Raw genomic sequence first — 21,345 nt, forward strand, 5'->3', positions numbered from 1 at the left:
ATGTGTCTTTGTTGTGAATCTCCCTTTAGTAGGTAGCTACGTGTGTGACATTTTAAGTTGCGTTGTACGCAGTGGCGGTTCTACATTGAATTACACCCTGGGCGCACTCCCCCCCTCGAGCGCAGATTTTAAAGGAGTGTAATCTGTGTACACGTTCAAATAAGGTTGAGACAAAAAAGGTTTTATAAAAAGATAAACCTCACATATTTCAGCCTTTAAATCATTTTTATAAAAGAAGAGTCAAAAAAGATATATTACTGACATTAATGCACATTAGCATATCTTTTATTATTAATAGTAAAACTTGGTCCGATTTTCCCATTGCGTCTGTCGTTGCTATGCAACCATGAACTGCGCTCTCCACAACGACAAAGAAGTTTTAGTAACTAATGGATTTCCACCACAGAAAAACGCTTGCTGAAGCTCTCCTACAAGATTTATTTATGAAGAGAAAAACACCCACGGTGTTTGGGTGCACCCATACTGAAAAGTTTAGATTTTTTCATCTCGCTGCCCCTGGAAAAAAATGAGTGCGCCTACATTTGAAATAACGAACTCGAGCGCGCAAAAGACGCGATGTGAACATATAAAGCAAGCTTTATTGGCGAGCTACCTCCAATCAGCTAACTTTACTGGTGGCTCGCGAGCGACGTGTTGGAGACCCCCTTATAGCTTATGCACACACGACGCGCAGAAAGACGCGCAACAGTATCGTGTGGCCAGACAGCGCGCCGGAATGGAATTCTCTTTCGTACTTGAACGAACAATATTGGGTCGATATTGATATTGGGCCGATATTGGGTCGGTTCATGTTCACATCGTAAACGAACCGTACCAGAGTTCGTTTGGAACCGTACCGAGACCACCTCTTCAGCTGGGTCTCGGTTCGATTGTTTGGTCCGCACCAGAGTGCGATTGCTGTATTCACACCTGCCCAAAAGGTCCGCACCAAGGGGGGAAACGAACTAGAGTTCGATTCAATCGAACCACACAAGGCAGGGGTTTACGTGAAACTGTTTTAAAAGAAAATATTAAATGAAGAAATGTGAAACGGGTTAATGCTGTTCAACCGGTCTTCCACTTTCACACAACTAATTCGTAATTAAAACTTTACAAACTGACTGATGGAATTGAACGTCTTCGTCATCATCATCATCATCATCAGAGTTTATACTGACAAATTTAATGCATTAGCACCGCCACCTGCATCTGGACGATAATATTAATAATAATCACTCACTGATATAAGACAATTTTACTTTCACAATGCGTGTGTATAACAGATGTGACTACTGTACTACGTATTTGCTTGAAACAAATGCTCACATCAGAGCAGCATCCACAACCCAATGTCTATTCACATAGCCTATGCATTCTGACTAGAGGTTTTGTTTTATTTGTTTGTTTGTTAACAACGTTTAATTAAACGAAAACAAGAAATTGTGGGAGTGTTTTTATACGCCTAACACTGGTTGTAAACTTCACACACTGACACCGTCACTAAACACACCCACTCGTGCATCTCTGCATTAATTATCTCGAACAACTGTTAACCTAAGACAGTTTAGTTAAACACGTTTTTTTTATGAGATCTGTAATTGGTTTAATGCCACACTTCTATTGTTTAGTTCTGACCTAAATTGTGTTATTATTTAAAGCATTTAGAGAACTGCTTAACTGAAAATGGTTAACACAATACTTTTATTCTGCATATGGCATCTTGTTGGTAAGTACAAATATTTTATAGCCTATGTATTGACGAATTTAATCTAATATAGCTAAGTTTATTTTTCATGTCAGTTTTTATTTTAGATAAAGATGCTATCTTTGATATGTGAGAAGTAGTTTGAATTTGAATTTTTGGTGCATGAGTGACATATTTAGTTCCCTGGTTATACACTTTATAGCCATCATTAAATTATTCATACTTAAAATGTTCTAATATATAAGACAATTGAAAGCTAAGATACTTAGGTTCAGTTTTGTAGTCGGTGGCTCTAAAAGGTCTCCATAAATTTCAGATTTAAGAGTTGAATGTTCTTCAGAAAATCTTCTCGAAATCACACTTTTAAAATTAAGCTATACATGTCCAGGTTGAGGAGTTGAATTTAAAAGGGAAATTTGAGATTTGAAATGGTTTTGCCTTTATTTTAATTAGCTATAAATAAATAAAAAGTTCACCTAAACAAATGCTGTTTTACTATACTTTTTTATTTGTTTCTATATTCCATTGAGATCACATTTCCAGTTTTCAATTCACCATTGAATCAAATAAGCAGACGGCTGTAAAAAAAAAAACAAAAAAAAAAACATCAATTTAAACAATTGTTTAATTGACTACAGAAAAGTACTTCATGTGTCTGATGAACTGTTCCTCTTGGTTCTCCAGGAGTGTTTGGTTACACAGATGCAGTGAAGTCAGTGTCAGTGATGGAGGGAGAATCTGTCACTCTAAACCCTGATCTCACAGACATACAGAGAGATAAAGAGATCGAGTGGAGGTTTGGAGACAGTCGCATCGCTATAGTGAACAGGAACACTACTAGATATGATAATGATGAGAGATTCAGAGACAGACTGAAACTGGATCAGACCGGATCTCTGACCATCAGTGACATCAGAACCACAGACTCTGGACTTTATCAACTAAGAACCATTATTGGGAATAAGAAGATTATCAAGAGATTCAATGTTACTGTTGATGGTGAGCATAATTACATGTGATTGCTTCTATCATTGTCATATTCAAAAATTTATATAATTAGTGTCATAACCCATAATGATATTTTAAGATTATTTATTAGAATTCTTGAAGATACATTTCAGATGCAGTTTTCTTTATCTTATTCTAACATTTACAGTTTATTTATCAAACAAAATAATTACAATCACCCTCCAGTCCATGAAAAACAACCAGATCCACAGTAATTATCTCCCGCTCAAGGGGCAAAAGGAACACACACATTATTGAACTGAAATAGTTTAATAAACTTCTTTCATGTGTCATGAGCATCCGTGTCTGATCCATTGTGCTCTTACAGGAGGATACACAGATATATTACAGCAATATGCAACATTTCACATTGAATAAAATAACTGTAAGTAGCCAAACTCGACATGAGTGAATTACTACAGATCCAGGGGCATTAAACTTTTTTTTTTTTTTTCTTTGATGACATCAGAGCAAAATAACTTACAAGAACGTTCAAGTGTAATTTACTGAAAGTACAACAGGGCAGAATATGCATTTTAATTAAATGCATAATTAACTCTAATGAACTCAACCTAACAAAGATGAAGTAAAGCTACTCATAAGAAAAAACAATCCAAGACACTCGAGTAATTAGTTTTTAGAAAAATATAAAAAGCCTTTATTCTTTCATGGCTTAGATTTTAAAACAGGCGACAAGCAACGGCACAACTAGTGCGGCCAATAAGCCTTCATTATGGTGTAAAGTAAAGTAATGAAGTAAAGCTATGCGGCTCAACTCAACCAGATAAACAAAATTCTGGTGAAAGAAATAAGAAGAAAGCCAAAATATTAAATATTTAAAGGGGTCATGACATGAGAAACCAAATTTGCCTTGATCTTTTGGTATATAAGAGGTCTTTGTACCATTAAAACGTCCTGCAAGTTTCATAGCTTGAAATCTGAAATGTGGTTGTTTTAACACCATGTTTTAAGTCCCCTTTAATGCACCTTAACAATGGGACAACGTTTAGATATTATACATCTGTCAGGAAGGGTGTAAAATGAATATAAGAATTGTACTTTGGCCTCTACAGACAGACTGACAGGTTGTTTTTTCTTAATCTTTCCAGAATCTTACCAGCAAACTCAGATAGTGTTGATCTCTTCTGCTGTCGCTGGATCTCTGATGGTCGTTGCTGCTGCTGTTGGGATCTTCTGGATCTGCAGGAAACACAGACAAACAGATCAACAGGGCAAGTGTTTCATACTTCTGTTACATCTGAAGAAATAGTTACAGTTTTGCTGTTTTAACATGCCTGTCATTATTATTCAAACAGTTCAGACCCGTGATGAAGAGATCACTTACGCTGATCCAATGTTCTACAAAAGAAATGCACAAAAAGCGGTAAGACAATTCATGTTATGTTTACACTGTACAATCTGAGCATTCATTGTATAATTGAGGAGGAGTTTATACACTAGTATTATATAATGCATATTTTCCATATTTCTACGTAGGCTATGGTTGCAAATTCATGTAAATAAAAAGGTAAACAGGGAAATTAAAAGAAAACGTGATGAGTCTGTTCTAAACCCAGTGATCTGCTTGACATGTCTACAGACAGCTGCATTATAAGGAAGAAATGGACTCTCAGAAATGCCTTTTGAAAAATAATATTTAACTGTAGCTATGACATTATCTACAATCTTACAGCATTCCGATCCCTTTTATTCTCAAATTTAAACCTTTCACGGTTACATTTAAAATATTCTATCTGATCCCCACACACCCGGAGATAATTTTTTTTTAAAGGTGACCGTTATTTTAGAATGTTTCCCCTTATTACCCATTTCCACAGCGACGCTTCATGCTTGTCATGACACATCACAGCCACAACATTCTGTATGGCAAATGTATTCCTTTTATTTCCTTTTTTTATTCAAAATATTCAGAAACTTGCTAACCATGTCAGCAACTATCTGATATTCCGATTCTCAAATACTTGTTCAAGTGAGTGTGTTTTGTCGTTTAAAATAATTTGATAATGTGTGTAGCCTATTGGGAAAATGATTGGTCTGTTGAGTGCTGAGCTCTGCTCAGCATTGCTCAACCATTGGACGGCTGACGATCGCTTAGGTATTTGGAGGGGAATTTGCTTGTAGCTACATACTATACATGTATTGTGTTCCTATGTGTATTTAAATGTCTGAAACCTAAAATAAACATTATATGGTTGAAAACACTGCATAGTTGTGATATATGACAGCGCTGAGCGTGTCTGTCTCTGGCTCAGCTCCAGACATAGAACGAAAGCACAGTTCGAGACTGGCAGACAGTTATATTACGTCACTGTGTGCAGTCTAAAATCTCATGCAGGGGCACATAAATAACTATCCACATGTGACCGTAGTCGTACCACTCTATAGGTTAAAGGTGCATTAAGCAACTTTTCATGTTAAAAATACCCGTTTTTCTAACCCATACATGCTTAAACAATTGCCTGATGGGCTGAATGAGCCCTTCTCTGATCACTGAGATTGTCTCTATAATCCTGTAAAGTAAAATAAATAAGAGGGATTCGGGCCGGAATTTGAGACTGGGCGTGACGTCATGCGCGTTCACGGCACGCTCACATAGCTAGGGGAGAGCGGGGCACAACCGCATTTTGGTTTTGGCTCAATTATTTAAAAAATAATTAGGTTAGATGAATCTTTTTTTTTTTTACACAAGAAACATACACATCTCTGCTACAAATGAACACTTAAAGTTTTTTTCTAGGACCTTCCATTTTCGTACAGTTGCACTGAAAGTGACAGAAGTGCAAATGTTACAACTTACCCCATATGCGGGGTTAGATGTAACAGACAGAGGGGTTAGTTGTAACACTTGTGTGTAACACACATAATTCAGTACTATTTTATCTGTATAGTTTGATATTGTTTGTACATCTGTATAGATAGATATCCATACATCCATCCCTCATCCAATCATCCTTCTATTATGGATCAATATCATGGATAGAGATATAGGAAAGGGCTGCACAGTTTTGCAATAAATAAATAAAATCATCAAATATTGCAATTGCATTGAATTATATTTTTGTGTGGCAGCTGCATGCAAAATTATTATTAATAGTAATAATAAAAAAAAACAAGCTTAAATTCACAAGTGTTTATTACATGAAAACAGGCAATATTTTTAATAAATAAACAAGTGATCAATATAGTAAACAAATCCCATAGCCTACAAAGTGAAAAAAAAATCATATTTTGACTGATTCAAATTCATCTGGCAGCAATACACTGAAGGTCCCTACTCACCCCTCTGTTTTCCGCTTTGGATGTCTCATTCTGTAAAAAAAAAAAACCCTGAACGAATTAGGCTCCCTGTCGTAAACACTGTGCTACAACTAACCCCGCTGTGTAAAAAATATTTTAAACCTAGCTAACAGTTGCTAGAGTTGCTGACATGTTTCAAAATGGTGCCATGTTTTAGCCAACAAGACAGTGATTAAGGCAATATAAAGTTAGATTTGGTGACGTACACACACAACTCAGAAACAGAAAAATATGTATGTTGAAAAAAAATACTTAGATGGTGTCAAAACACTCTTTGTCCCGTATCTTCACAAAATATTACCAAAACTTTTCACAAATCCACGGGAGACCGTCTTCTGGCAGCGAGAGAAAAAGAGCGTAAACACAACCCGCGTGACCCTGAGTAACTACATGAAAGGTCCGTGTTACATTTAGCCCCGCGTTAGGTTGTGCCCCGGGCTCCCCTATGTCTGGCAGGTTTGTGTATTCGCCGGCATTCTCCGTAGAAGATGGATTGTAAGAGGCCTGCTTGTAGTTCATTTCAAACACCAACGCAAACTCCACGTAAGATAAAAAAAAAGAAAACTTTTGTCTTGTGCGTGCACATCTCTGGCTACAAATTCGCTTGTCGCCAGAGGTGGCATAGTTCTGCAAAAACTCAGAATCGTGCGCTATGCACCTTTAAACATAAATGCTTCAACTTTGGCTCACAAAACATGCTCTCTGAGCAATAACAGGGCAAAAAAGGAGCTACGGTTAGATGTCCACAATGACTAGAGAGAAAGAGCAGATAAGATCTTGACACTTCACTCAAAAATAACTGTAAAAACAGTACATGTGTTGTCGCTCAGAGTGTTTCTGCTAAAATAAACACAGCTAGAGCTGCTAAAAGTGTGAGTTTCCTGTAACACTGAAAGCTGAAGATAGTTCTGCAAATTTGAACATGGGAAAGACATTTCAAAATTAGGCTATTTTTTACACCTCTCATTTGACTGCAGTGACAAAAATTACATTTGTAACTCTTAATGTCCCCATAAATATACTTTTATTTCAAAGTAGCAATTTTAACTAGTTTTTGTTTTCATTTTTATTAGTTTTCATTTGTCAATTGTAATTATTATTGCTTGCTATCTAAAAACTTTGCATGAGGAGAGTGAGTCTTCTGGGGCCGTATTCACAAAGAATTTTATCTTACCACTAGGAGTACTCCTAAATCGCACTAAAAGATTTTAGCTAGGAGTGTTCTCTTAAAAGTTATTCACAACGCCTTTTAGACCTACTCTTAGTAAGGAAAAATGACAACTCCTAAACTAAGAGTGAGTCTTCGTTGCTATGGATGACGTCAATTATCATGCACGAGGCCATCATGCGAAACATAACACAGAAGCAATAAATCATGGAATTACAACATCTACATATGTCTGTGTCCTACACAAAATAATAATAATAATGTCATTGAAATGCATATATAATGACATGTTTGTGCAGGCCCCAGTGAAGTGTAATTCTAAAAAGGCAGAGAGAGAGAGAAAAGTTGTGAATTCAATTCAATTAAATCAAGGTAGCCTAATACCCTAATGAAAACCGCCACTTGCCTAATAATGAAAAATGACACTTGCATTAACACTTGCTTGGTTAATTGACATCCTATTAGCCTAAATAGACTACTTAATGCAAGGAAATGTTGCTCCTATTGAAGTAATAATAGTTGAATGACGGTGGATTATGAACTCGCCAAAACGGAAAAGAAATGGGATATCGCTAGATCGTCGGCGTTACACAATTGCATTTTCCCCGTTGCCAGGTAGCGAAGTGTTATCAAACATTTCAATTCGGCACTGATTGGGTTGTTGCGATTAGTTGGCGCTGTTATTGATTCCTCACAAGATCCACAACAATCAGTATTCCCTCACGGTTAAGGCGGTATCTTTGTAATAACTCCGTGTCATTGAGTGTCTCCAACACACTGTGTCGCGCGGCGATTTTAAGATCCTTTGTGAATAGGTCTTAGTGAGTTAGGAGTCCTCTCGACTTCTTTTAAGCTGTCCCAGACTAAGGTGCTACTTTTAGGGCTAAAATGCTTTGTGAATTACCCTTAGTGAAAAAAATTACGAGTCCTAAAGTTAGGAGTGACACGCCCATTATTTTTAGGAGTTGCTCCTAAATTCGCCTGTTAGGAGCTACTTTTAGCCTTAAAATTCTTTGTGAATACGGCCCCAGATCCACAACTGAGTCAATAGTTTAGTTTGTACTATCCTGCTTAGAGATTCAGTCACTAATGACCAAAACCTCTCATTGATGGACCAGCTAGTAAAAGCATCTAATCCCTCTTTAAATAAGTTCTTGTTTGCTATAGCCATGTTATATACCATAGTTAATTAGCAGTGTTCTCAAACTGAAGTCCGAGTCCAACACCATATTTTTTATGAATAGTCAAGGCCAGCTCATAGTCAAAGTCCTGGTCGTGTCCAAATGCTCCTGGAAAAAAACAGCCTTGTAGACTTGAGTCTAAGTCTGGCTTTGTTCAGTTTCGAGTTCTACAACATTGGTGTTGTGTTGGGCCCTTTCAAATCACTGCTACATGCGTGAAAAAAGGACAAAGAAAAGCAAGTGGCAAATGCTTTTTTAAAGGTGCTGTATGGAGTTTTCTACTAAAATGAATCCATTTTTTATTACCTGTGTGTGAAGGGGTTGTAATCTCACAATAAAATGATCCACTTGGCGGGTTTTGCTATTACCTCTGAAAGCAAGTATTCTTATCTCTATGTGAAGGCTCCAGGTCGGATTTGCGGCGAAATCCAGTGACGTGACTGAGACCTGCATGCGCGCTCCCGAGCGTCTCGCCTCTCGCCTCGTCTACTAACTTTGCACTCAACAGCGACGACACTGCAACTTTATGACATGGAGTCTGCTAATACTAAGAAACGAGCAGCACAACACAGACTCCAACACAAACTCCACATAATAATAAAAAACAAAAGAAAGCACGCGCACGAGCACTCGCTTGTAAACGTATTGGTTGCAATCTGAAACATCACCGCTAGATGCCGCTGAAAACTCCATACAGCACCTTTAAGCTATTTAAAATGTATTTACTATTGACTGTATTGTTTTACTTTGATACATTCCAAAACTTGAATTAAATAAATAGTTTTAAAATTCTATTTTCATTTGAAGTGCCCCTATTTTGCTTTTTTCAAATAAGGTAATGTAGTGTGTGTTATGGCTGTTAGTGAATGTAAAAGTGCCTGAACGAGTCGTCAGTAATTCCAGTCTCACTCTCTGTTACAAACACGTATAGTGTGTAATGCCAGTCTATGGTCTTTATTTGCTGCCCGTGAACAACGTCTACAAGAAGCCCCTCCAAAGTTAAATTATTTCATTTATTTATTTATTTGTTTATTTATTCACTCATTCATTCAAAGCAAACGTTAACATTTACATGTGGGAATTTTCTGCCTTTAACTCAGGAAGGAAATTTGATGTTAACAGGCAGACTGAATTAACAAATTAAACAGACACTACTGATATTAACTCAACCGTAGCACTGATAAATTGAATACATTGCTTGTTTGAGGAAATTCAACATTTTGCGGCATTCAGACAGGTGTTAGATCCAAGAAAATTAATCAATTTGAGTAGATACATTGAAGCCATTAGAAAGGAAAAATAAATATCATGTAATCTAGAGACAGGAGTAAGAGAGAACAAACAGAGTGTTATTTCTGAGGTACAAAATAAGGGTTCATTACCGGTAAAACCGTTAGGCCTATAATAGCTCCGGATGTTTCTGCAGGCTGAAACAGACACAGCTCCACAGGAAACTGGACTTCCGGAACAAAAAACTGAAGACATGGTTGTGTCTGTGAGAGAGAACGAGTGTGAATGATTTTGGCCTTCATTACAAATATTGCTTTTTAGTCAAACCTGCATGAAAACACTAACCAAAAAGTGGTAAAACTACACCGAATTGAGAGTAAATTGGTTAAGGGTCATTATAGCTTAATGTTCAATAGAGTGATATTGGACTGTTGTCTACGGTGACATGAGAGTGAACATTTTAAGAATGTTTAATTTAATCATTTACAGTAAAAAAAAAATCATGATTCTCTTGAATATGCATGCATTAAAATACAGTTTTAAAATGTTCGTTTAAAATGTAGTTTTTATGACTGTTGTAGTATGAGGAGGATTCCTTTGGTTTTCTTTAGTGGTAAGCACTGTTCTTGAAAAACATCTCACTCTGATACTTAAGCATTTGTCTCTTTTGTGTTTGTGTTTTCTTTCAGACTGTTACACAGGAGGAAGAGGTGGTGTACGCGGGTGTCGTCACGAGACGTTAATCCAATTCTTCATGCTAAGTTTGCTTTGTTTTACGTTCAACGTTACGTAACACACTGCAGCTAAACTCAGCCGTCAATTCACCATTCAGTGCTTACACACAGTTCAGTCATTTACAGGAGCTACAATCACATTATACAATTGTATTAACTTTTTAGGTAGTGACCACCGCATTTACACAAATTCTATGCAGTATATACAGAACCGAACTGAACAACTAGTTATTAATGACGTATATATTTAAAAGCACATCAGAGATGTGTCTGGGTGCTTCTCTTTCTCAAGTGGGTGCATATCTCAGCTGCCACGTCATAAAGCTCAGTCGAAGAACATCTCAATTTGAAGGATCCTTTGAGCCATGGGCTGCGTTTGAAATCACATAATCTCTTGAGTAGATACTTATTTTGAATGAGTAATGACTTTGCGACCGCTAAACACGTAAGTTATATATATAGTATAAATCTGTATATCTTCCTCGTCACCCTCAATTTTGGCAAGTGATGCATTCATGACATAGCCAAAATAAAAAGATTTCTGCTCAGAACTCATTCTGAATACACATAACCAACATATATTTAGAAAGCCAACCCTTTAGAGTTTAGAGTTCAAGACTCAAAATTCATCAAACTGTTATAAATATTGAGATATATAAGGTCAAACATAAAACAAAAACAACAAATATTAAGAATATATTTATTAAATGTTTAAAATATTTTTTTGAATGTAGGATATCAACTTATAACCACAACTAAAGTGTAGCTACAAGTGTGGTCATGCTTCATTTTAAATCTGAGGATGATATCACTAAAAGTATGCATTTTATGAAGCCTATTTTATGATAACCAAAATCGAACAGAAAGCACACACACAAACCAGATATACTTTAATCCTGCATTTATTTGCTTTTTTAAACACACGAAGAGATGTGTTTAGTTGAGTTTGCCTCGTAGCTCAGAATGAGGAAGTAAACACAGACAGTCAGTGAAGAAGGACAGCCTTGGTCACGTTGGGACACGTGAGATGATTGACAGATTTAGAAACGAATCATATCGCGCTGATGTCATTGCTTACTCGAATCAGCAGTAGTAGGCTACCCCAGAGTGCAGTCTGGACGATGGGGCGGGGCGACCCCAATTTCATTGGCTTATTATACAGCAATCTTATTGGCCTAGATGATTCAAGCCTGAGCATGCGCATTCTTTATGTACTATTTTTGTGAATGATTTGTCCATTAAAGAACTATTAAATGCTAACTCTAATCGTATATCTTATTACCGGTTTACCATGGTAATTTTAGTTAAGATCTATTGGCTAATGTTTTATTGTTAAGACACAGAATAGACTAAGTTATTGTTTAAAAACGAACGCTTGGTGACAGCACCTCAGTGTAGGCCTAACGTTAGAGTTGTTTTCATATTTCCATCAGGGTCGGTGTATCGGCTCAAACTCTGGATTTTACGCAAATTATGATAAATCGCTGTAAAGGAAAGACATCGGACAAACCCGAACTCAAGCAGCTGATTTTAAATTGTAAATGTAACGTTACATTTTTTTTTATTTAAAGCACGACTGTTTTTTGTTGATTTTTTTAACGAGATTTGTTCTCCAATGCTTGCATTTTTTGGCACAAAGTGCAAATAAAATGTTTAATGGCAAACTCATATTTCCTTGTTGTTTACCTGTGAAAAATAGTTTCAAATATTAACACTGGCATAGGCTATAGCTGTAGCCTAACTATTAAAAAAAAAAAAATCTGTGCATAGGCCTATAGCTTAACAGTAGCCTACTTCAAATAGTTACTTATGTCTACTTACTTAAATTGAGCACATAAATAATAATATTTGCTATAGATCGACATATCAGTTTTAGTAGATTTTTTTTTTCTTGACTTTTCAGCACTGCAGGTTTTTAAATTCCCATTGTGCCAAAAAAAAAAAACAATGGCCAGGGCTTGTAGCCTATTAATTGGAAGCCTATATTGTCTTATTTGTCACTTTCAGAACTGTGTCTTACTGAAATACAGTGAATTATCATTATATAGTGTAAAATTCCGAGTTTGTTTTTATTCACCAACCCTAATAGAAAAATGAAGAAGCATAAATGAATGATGTAAAATTACGCAGCCCTGCATGACATTCGGAAAATTTTGTCTACTAGCCTATCTCAGCCTATGGCTATCTCTCCTTGCAATGCTAGTAATTTAATGCAGTCATGATCATTGCTCACTTAAAGTGCCATTGACTTATCTGCTGGGTAAATTATTAAATATAATTTAGCTAAATCTAAAACATTGTAGCCTATCATTTATATCAGCAACATATTTATTTATATCGCCCAGCTCTAAAACTGCTCAATATTAATGCTTAGGCCTATATTACTTTTTGTAAAGCTGCTATAAAACGATGTGAATTGAGCGCTATACAAATTTGTTTGACTTCACTTGATATAGACCTAGATAACTTATAGGCTACTGTATATCGTGGCCACGAATGAAGAATTGTTCCCCAGATTTAGCAGCACGTAGCTATATTACACGGCGGTCTGCCTTGAAGGGATTGTTTGTTGTACAGTAACTTAAGTCGTATTAAAGGGTTAGTTCACCCAAAAATGAAAATAATGTCATTAATGACTCACCCTCATGTCGTTCTAAGCCCGTAAGACCTCCGTTCATCTTCGGAACACAGTTTAAGATATTTTAGATTTAGTCCGAGAGATTTCTGTCCCTCCATTGAAACTGTATATACAGTATACTGTCCATGTCCATAAAGGTAATAAAAAGATCATCAAAGTAGTCCATGTGACATCAGTGGGTTAGTTAGAAGTTTTTGAAGCATCGAAAATACTTTTTGGTCCAAAAATAACACAAAATAAGACTTTATTCAGCATTGTATTCTCTCCCGGGTCTGTTGTCAATCTGCGTTCAGGACTCCGCAGTGACGCTGCTGACGTAAGACGCTGATGACGTGTTATCTGGTGCGCCCGAGCTTCGTTTACAGTCTGAGGGAGACGCACGCTATATTCAAGCTATTCTACATTGTTTGCGTGGATATCATTTTTTTAATGGTGCGTAAATGTGCATGTCGCGGATGAGACACTTTTACAGCGTGCGTTTCCCTCAGTCTATAAATGAAGCTCGGGCGCACCAGAAATACACGTCATCAGTGTCTTACGCCATCAGCGTAACTGTGAAGGATTGACTACAGACCCGGGAGAGAATACAATGCTGAATAAAGTCTTATTTTGTGTTATTTTTGGACCAAAAAGTATTTTCGATGCTTCAAAAACTTCTAACTAACCCACTGATGTCACATGGACTACTTTGATGATGTTTATATTACCTTTATGGACATGGACAGTATACTGTATATACAGTTTCAATGGAGGGACAGAATGCTCTCGGACTAAATCTAAAATATCTTAAACTGTGTTCCGAAGATGAACGGAGGTCTTACGGGCTTAGAACGACATGAGGGTGAGTCATTAATGACATTTATTTTCATTTTTGGGTGAACTAACCCTTTAACTGTAACTCGTATTAAGTTAATAAAAACATTAATTGATCGTTACTGAAATCGCCATGCGTAGTAGCCTACGGCCTGCGTAGAAGATCATTCATAAACTCGTACATAAAGGAATGCGCATGCTCATGCCTCAAGTGTCTTCTCCAATAAGATTGCTGTATTATAAACCAATGAAATTGTTGGTGGGCGGAGCGACAGTGTCGCCCCGCCCCATCGTCCATGCACTTTGGGGTTACTCAATCAGCAAAAGTAGAGTCATCGCTAGCTCTGTTAGCTGTTTTTAGCATTCTTGATCGCTTATTTCAATTATATTTGAATAGAAATGTGTTTCTGCATTATAAAATATTTTTAAAAAATGTCATATTCATTATTTCTCCAAATGTGCGCACCATTGGACTAATATCCCTCGCGGATCGTGGATATTGTATGTATATGAACACAAATAAACCGGAGATGAGATGAATGGCTGCTGTATGAGTGATGATTTCTATTCAAAATAACGAACGTTACAGATTAATTATTTTGCACTCCTGGCATAAATTAAGAAATTAATGTCACTGCAAACCAGTTTAATTATAAACATTGGTCAAATATCGAAGCTGGAGTTTTAAACCATTCTAATAAAGCTAATATTGTCCAGATTAAGTAAGAGTGTGATGTTTTAACTAGTAATGAAATTAACAAAACAGTAATCCAGGATCACCAGTGATCCCTGCCGCTCAGGGTTAGGCTATAAGAGTCAATGTCAAAACAAACCTCTACGTAGAAATCAGTTTAAAGCTCACCCCTGTGACCTAGTCTAGTCTCTTTGTTGATGCACATACATCTTCAAACAGTCATCTTGTCATTTATTTGGAATTGTTATTTGATTATTATTATTGTCCAAGTAGCCTATAGGCTCACAGTAATTCAGGCCTAAGGACCTTGTACATCTCATCATGTGTTGCTTCTGTAAAAAGGACAGGTTTTTTTGCAGATGACACAGCTGGAGCTCCAGGTGTTGAACACAGAAGGCTTTTCACTGTTATAATAATTAGCCTACCTTAAAAGATCATTCTGGTATTTAACACTTTGAGTCTATTTTGTAGTTTGTTTTGGATGAACAAGAGTGGTGGACAAATAAATGTTGACAATGGTGTCTCGACTTTTTGACCATTTTAGAATTGCCCATGACCGCCTTAGAATGGGAGTCTATGGCCATGTACAAACATGTCCTTAAAACAACCCTTAACGTTCGTTTTCAAAACTGTGCAACTCACCGAGTGGTTAGTGGTGAGGAATCAGGCACTCACATCAGGACACTAGGGGGCGTGATGATGATGATGCCTTTTAACAATTCAGGATTTTTGTACAGAAAATAAAGAATTGTGAAATAATTTGATTATATTTGTACTGTAGCCTATATTCGCCTATATCCACCCTAGAAGATGATCTGAGAGCACAGTATGTAAAGCACACACACTCCAAGTATAGCCTATCAAATAGGCTACATTTCTAAAACAAATTTTCTACCCTGCTGACAAATCCAGTCTAAGGTGTTTTTAGTCTTAAGTGCATTATGTGATTTCTGATGGTCTGGTTTTTGGTTTTGGAAGCTGGGAGATCAGTTTATATCAGCTCCAAACAAGGCCATCGTATACAGGCTGTTTGCCACTGAAATACACTGTCAAAATGCTCTACAGGATGTTGCTTCTGAGAAAAGTGAGAAGTGAGAAAAGAAAAGAAAAAGAGAATGCCTAACATTTAATAGTCTATTGCAGAAAATACTGCACTGTTATTGCCATGTAAATGCCATATAGTAGACCATATATCAATACACCATGTTATCTGATTTCATCGCTGTATTGCCATTTCAAAATTATACTAAAAATACTTAAAATAATTATGATGAGGTTGTTGCTGGAAATGAGTCAAACATTTCTGTAGCAAGTTGAGGCACATTGAGCGTTAAAGTGACAAATATTTATTCAGTGTGAAATGACACAGTTCAGAAACTAATAGAAATAGATGAAACTGCGCTTCACATGATCACATCAACAAATGTGTGAACTTTAGTCATGTGCTTCATAAACATGGTGACCATATTTCATATATATAGTTCCTAAAATAAAACTTCAGGAAGTTGCAGTGAGCAACTAGGCCTAATGAAAAAAATCTCAAAACAAGATCCATTTTCAATTATTGTGTTTTTAGAGGATAATTTATTATGCACAACATGTTGATAATTAATGAAATTGCGAGGGGTCTCTTCATTTTGCTTGTTGTTCTTGGAAGCTTCTTATAAGCAGGTTACTAATTTGGATATCTGGTTCAGAGATATGGTAGCCTATACGGATATAGAAGATAACAATGACGATATCTTAAACTTGTTTCACAAAAACCTGACCATCAATTAATCCACTACAAACTGATTCATATGTGTCTCATCTGGTTAAAAAACCAAAATAGGGTTTGAAAAGAGATTATATCTAAATAATTCTGTAGTGCTTGATAATATAATAAAACTATAGGCTATGAGTGAAGTTTGTGAACAGACTTTGAAGTTGACTTGACAGAGAGCCCTTGTCTGAATGTTTAAAATAAAATTTCAAACTTGAAGTTTGAAGATTTTACTTAAGATCAATAAAATGATATATTAGCCAGCATATTAACACATCATTAACATAGTCTACGGTTTAGCACATTGCTAGCATGTTTTTAGCATTAGTACATTGTTGCTCACATGATTTAACACATTGCTTGCGAGTTTTAACATCTTGCTAACACGATTAGCACATCGCTAAAATGTTTTAACATGTTGCTTCAAATATTGTTCAAAAGTTTTGACTCCCTCAATGAAAGTTTATGGGATTTTTAAAACACTGAGCATCTGTGCGACACCAGAAACGTTTTCTTCAGTTCAGACCAGTCTCAAGTCAACAGACATGGAGGAGATGGTTGCTGAGAAAGCGAAAACACGGTCACTTGTCTCCATCTACTGGATTAATGATGTAACATAAAGGGACACTGACAGAACAAAATAATTCTAAAACAATAAAAAAAGTTTGCTCTATTATTGTGACTTTTCAAAATACAAATGTAAAGCCTATCAATGGTGTACATTAAAATGTCCAACCCAGTTGTTATTTCAATTCATTTTATTGACAACTATTAAATAAATGGGCTTGGATGGTAGTAAGTTGATAAGTTTAAAAGGATTCATACACATAAATCAGTGCAGATGTCCAATAAGTTCACTGAATTTCAGTGATTCAAAACAGTGACAAAGACTTACTCCTAAAATAGAGCCAGAAAAACACCCTTATTATTTGTGCCACGACATTCACAAACAAAACATTTAAAAACAACATTCCTCAAAAAAACATACATTAATTAGCCTATACATTTCAACCATACATCACATAACGTTACCTGGAAACAGCTTACAACAACTGTTTTTCAAACCAGGAGCAAACCATCATTTCAGCCTGCCCAATATTTAGATACACATGATTATCACACATTTAAAAACAGTTACATCATCAAACACAGCCTTTTCAATAAGGAAACTCACTCCTACCTATCTGGCGTTGTCTCTCTCAACAACTACAGCTTATGACAACTGTTTTACAATTCAGGAATGTATGCTCACAATCTGCACAAAATATTTGAATACACATGATTGTACAAAATATCACATTAAAAACGAATACAATCAATGAGGGTTTGATTAACCTCAAAGACAGAAATATCAGCAGCCGATCTGGCGTTGTCTGTTCAGCGTGCGCGCCGCCATTACACTACCGTATTCACCCTACCACACAGAACTACCGTAAATACTTCAGTGGTTATATCCATCACCTTATCACACAACCTTATTAGATCTCAGTTGTTGTCTATTCTGGTAATATCACTTATTTTGATTGTCCCTTGGTTAATTATGAACAAGTTAAATTTAGTGAATTTAAAATGTAAGTATTTAAATAATATTAAATTTTTGGAAGAAGCTGAAGACCAAACATTTTTAAATAAAGTAAAAATAAGTAGGGCCCACAATCCCACATGGAATTATAAGCAACATGATTTATCAGTTCATGTTCAGTCAGTTTAGTCACTCCATAAGCTTCATCTGCAGGACAAGCGCATCAGAGGTCTGGGTAAAAACAACTCTGACTGAATGCAGTGTAGTTAAAAATACTAAATGTAGTTTCAGATGCTTTTAAATGATAAGACAGAACAATACAACAAATAAATAACAAAAATGCACAACACTGCATGTCATGACGAAGTGATGAATTAAATACTAGTAGGGAATAAACACAAAGTCTGAACTTTAAAATATCACTTAATTCATGTTAACAACATTAAGGGTCAGTTTGTGTCTGCTGAGATACTGTCAAACATCTGCAGGATGTGGTCTATGGGAACTCAAAGGGACAAAAAAACATGAAATGAGAAGTGAAAATAACAACACAAACAAATAATTAATGTGTAAACTCGAATCAAGTCAGCTCTTCATTGCACTTTATTCAGTGTATTTTGTGAGGATTGTAAAAGAGGGAGAGGTTTGGTTAATGCTGTTGTTCTCTATATAGACACGGTCTGTAACCGCAGAGAAGAGAAGATGCTGAAATAACCACAAGAACTGAGACCAGTCTACATTACATTTAGATCAGAGAACAGATATACATTTAAGATGATTGCATTTAATGACACATAATCTTTAAATATCCCCTCAAAACTGTATGTTGAATAATTTTTTTTTTTGTATTTTACCCTCATGCAAGAAACACTGTTTCCACAGAATGCTTTAGAAACTTTAGCAGCTCAGTTTCTGAGTTAAAGTGAAACCAGTTTATTGTCAGACTGACCCAAATGAATGTTTCTGTTGAGTGGACAAAAGTCTTGCTCCTGTTCCTGCGGTTGACTGATGGGTAAATGGACAAAGGCATTATTTTCCTTTCGGACAGATTTCCACCCAACACAAATTAATAGTAATAAATAAAACAGTGAATCCAGCAACACTGACATCTGATTCTTAGGGACCGTTTGGTGTTTATGGAATGGGCCACCGGAGGAAAATAGGGGAGGGTCATGCCTTTTTATTCTTTGTTGAGGGGAGGGTCATCCAACTTTTTTTAATCTAGGGGGAGGGTCACCCAACTTTTGTATTCATAAAAACAACAAACTTTAAAAGTGGCTTGTTTTGTGCATATTTTTCCATGTAGCTCTCTCAGTCTCGGTCCCCCCATAGCTAGCAGATGGGTCTGACCCAACAAAAATCAGACGCGAAAGATGGAAAGATCAAGTCCAGTTTGGCGCTGTTTGACAGTGCGCACGCGCTCAGAAAAAGAACAGAACGCCAATGAAATGTTTACCACGAGCAAATAATAAACTTTTGTGATTGCTAATCACAAGCAGTGTCCAGTGAGTGTAACTCTACCGCTGCATGTGATGTAGCCTACGTCGCTATCATGTCTGAAAACAAACACAAATAGGCCTAACGCGTGCTGGGGCTGGTTGCTGAGAAAGCGAAAACACGGTCACTTGTCTCCATCTACTGGATTAAAGATGTAACATAAGGGACACTGACAGAACAAAATAATTCTAAAACAAAAACAAAAAGTTTGCTCTATTATTGTGACTTTTCAAAATACAACCTTATTAGATCTCAGTTGTTGTCTATTATGGTAATATCACTGCTTTTGATTACTACGGAGAGTATAAAGGTTCTCTGTTTGTTTAAAACAGCCAAAGTGAAACGTGCTATGGGGGCCCATTGGGCAATACTGGTGTAAGACACCACCCCAGCAGAGGACGTCCCTGGATTAGGTCCAGTGGCACCGCAAACCTGCTCAATCACTTCCATCTCAGATAGGGTTTTAATTATTCTTATTTCTTTTGATTATTTTAATTTCTTCTATGTAAAGCACTTTGAATAACCACTGTTTAGCTTTGCATTTACTGAATGAGCACTGTGCCACTGTTCGTCCGACTGTTTGCACTGTATTTTATTTTCTAAACTGTTTTAATTATTCTTATTTCTTTTATTATTTATGTAATTATTTTAATTTCTTCTATGTAAAGCACTTTGAATTACCACTGTGTATGAAATGTGCTATATAAATAAACTTGCCTTGCCTTGCCTTGCCTTGCCTTGCCTTGCCTTGCCTTGCCTTGCCTTGCCTTGCCTTGATTGTCCCTTGGTTAATTATGAACAAGTTAAATTTAGTGAATTTAAAATGTAAATATTTAAATAATATTACATTTTTGGAAGAAGCTGAAGACCATACATTTTTAAATAAAGTAAAAATAAGTAGGGCCCACAATCCCACATGGAATTATAAGCAACATGATTTATCAGTTCATGTTCAGTCAGTTTAGTCACTCCATAAGCTTCATCTGCAGGACAAGCGCATCAGAGGTCTGGGTAAAAACAACTCTGACTGAATGCAGTGTAGTTAAAAATACTAAATGTAGTTTCAGATGCTTTTAAATGATAAGACAGAACCATACAACAAATACATATAAAAAATGCACAACACTGCATGTCATGACGAAGTGATGAATTAAATACTAGTAGGGAATAAACACAAAGTCTGAACTTTAAAATATCACTTAATTCATGTTAACAACATTAAGGGTCAGTTTGTGTCTGCTGAGATACTGTCAAACATCTGCAGGATGTGGTCTATGGGAACTCAAAGGGACAAAAAAAATATATGAAATGAGAAGTGAAAATAACAACACAAACAAATAATTAATGTGTAAACTCGAATCAAGTCAGCTCTTCATTGCACTTTATTCATTGTATTTTGTGAGGATTGTAAAAGAGGGAGAGGTTTGGTTAATGCTGTTGTTCTCTATAGACACGCTCTGTAACCGCAGAGAAGAGAAGATGCTGAAATAACCACAAGAACTGAGACCAGTCTACATTACATTTAGATCAGAGAACAGATATACATTTAAGATGATTGCATTTCTAAACATCCCCTCAAAACAGTATGTTGAATAAAAAAAAATATATATTTTACCCTCATGCAAGAAACACTGTTTCCACAGAATGCTTTAGAAACTTTAGCAGCTCAGTTTCTGAGTTAAAGTGAAACCAGTTTATTGTCAGACTGACCCACATTAATGTGGTTTCTGTTGAGTGGACAAAAGTCTTGCTCCTGTTCCTGCGGTTGACTGATGGGCAAACAGGCAAAGGCATTATTTTCCCTTCGGACAGATTTCCACCCAACACAAATTAATAGTAAAAAATAAAACAGTGAATCCAGCAACACTGACATCTGATTCTTACTCTTTGTGTATCCTTGATCAGCTTTTATATCTCTCTATCTCATGACATATTGCGTATCACAGCAGCATCGAAACAAACCAGCGCTGCAAAATTTTGGAAATAAAAATAACACAGCAGCGACTCTAGGAGAATAAGAGCTGTGTCAAGTATCTATGGAAACAAGAAGTGATAAACACAGGTTTCTGTTTTGC

General features: G+C 36.3%; 1 protein-coding gene and 2 long non-coding RNA genes across 3 annotated transcripts in view; 2 read left to right on the plus strand and 1 right to left on the minus strand.

Annotated features, from left to right (window-relative positions):
• The window catches only part of LOC306988988, a 241,940-nt gene extending 223,525 nt beyond the window's left edge, over positions 1–18,415 (minus strand). Inside the window, exons 1-3 of the long non-coding RNA XR_013795542.1 lie at positions 17,587–18,415; positions 17,432–17,506; positions 9,763–9,873 (exon numbers count right to left, since the gene is read on the minus strand). This is a non-coding gene — a long non-coding RNA (uncharacterized lncRNA). The remainder of the gene's footprint in view (positions 1–9,762; positions 9,874–17,431; positions 17,507–17,586) is intronic.
• The window catches only part of LOC306988961 (uncharacterized protein), a 220,421-nt gene that overhangs the window by 194,784 nt on the left and 4,292 nt on the right, over positions 1–21,345 (plus strand). Inside the window, exon 4 of the mRNA XM_079594210.1 lies at positions 2,390–2,704. Coding sequence (XP_079450336.1) covers positions 2,390–2,704 — 315 coding nt within the window. The remainder of the gene's footprint in view (positions 1–2,389; positions 2,705–21,345) is intronic.
• LOC306988987 lies at positions 3,842–10,433 on the plus strand. The gene is made up of 3 exons (XR_013795541.1): positions 3,842–3,945; positions 4,030–4,097; positions 10,300–10,433. It is a non-coding gene; the product is annotated as an uncharacterized lncRNA (long non-coding RNA).

The sequence above is a fragment of the Phoxinus phoxinus genome, assembly GCF_949152265.1.
Source record: "Phoxinus phoxinus genome assembly, chromosome: 20".
NCBI lineage: Eukaryota > Metazoa > Chordata > Actinopteri > Cypriniformes > Leuciscidae > Phoxinus > Phoxinus phoxinus.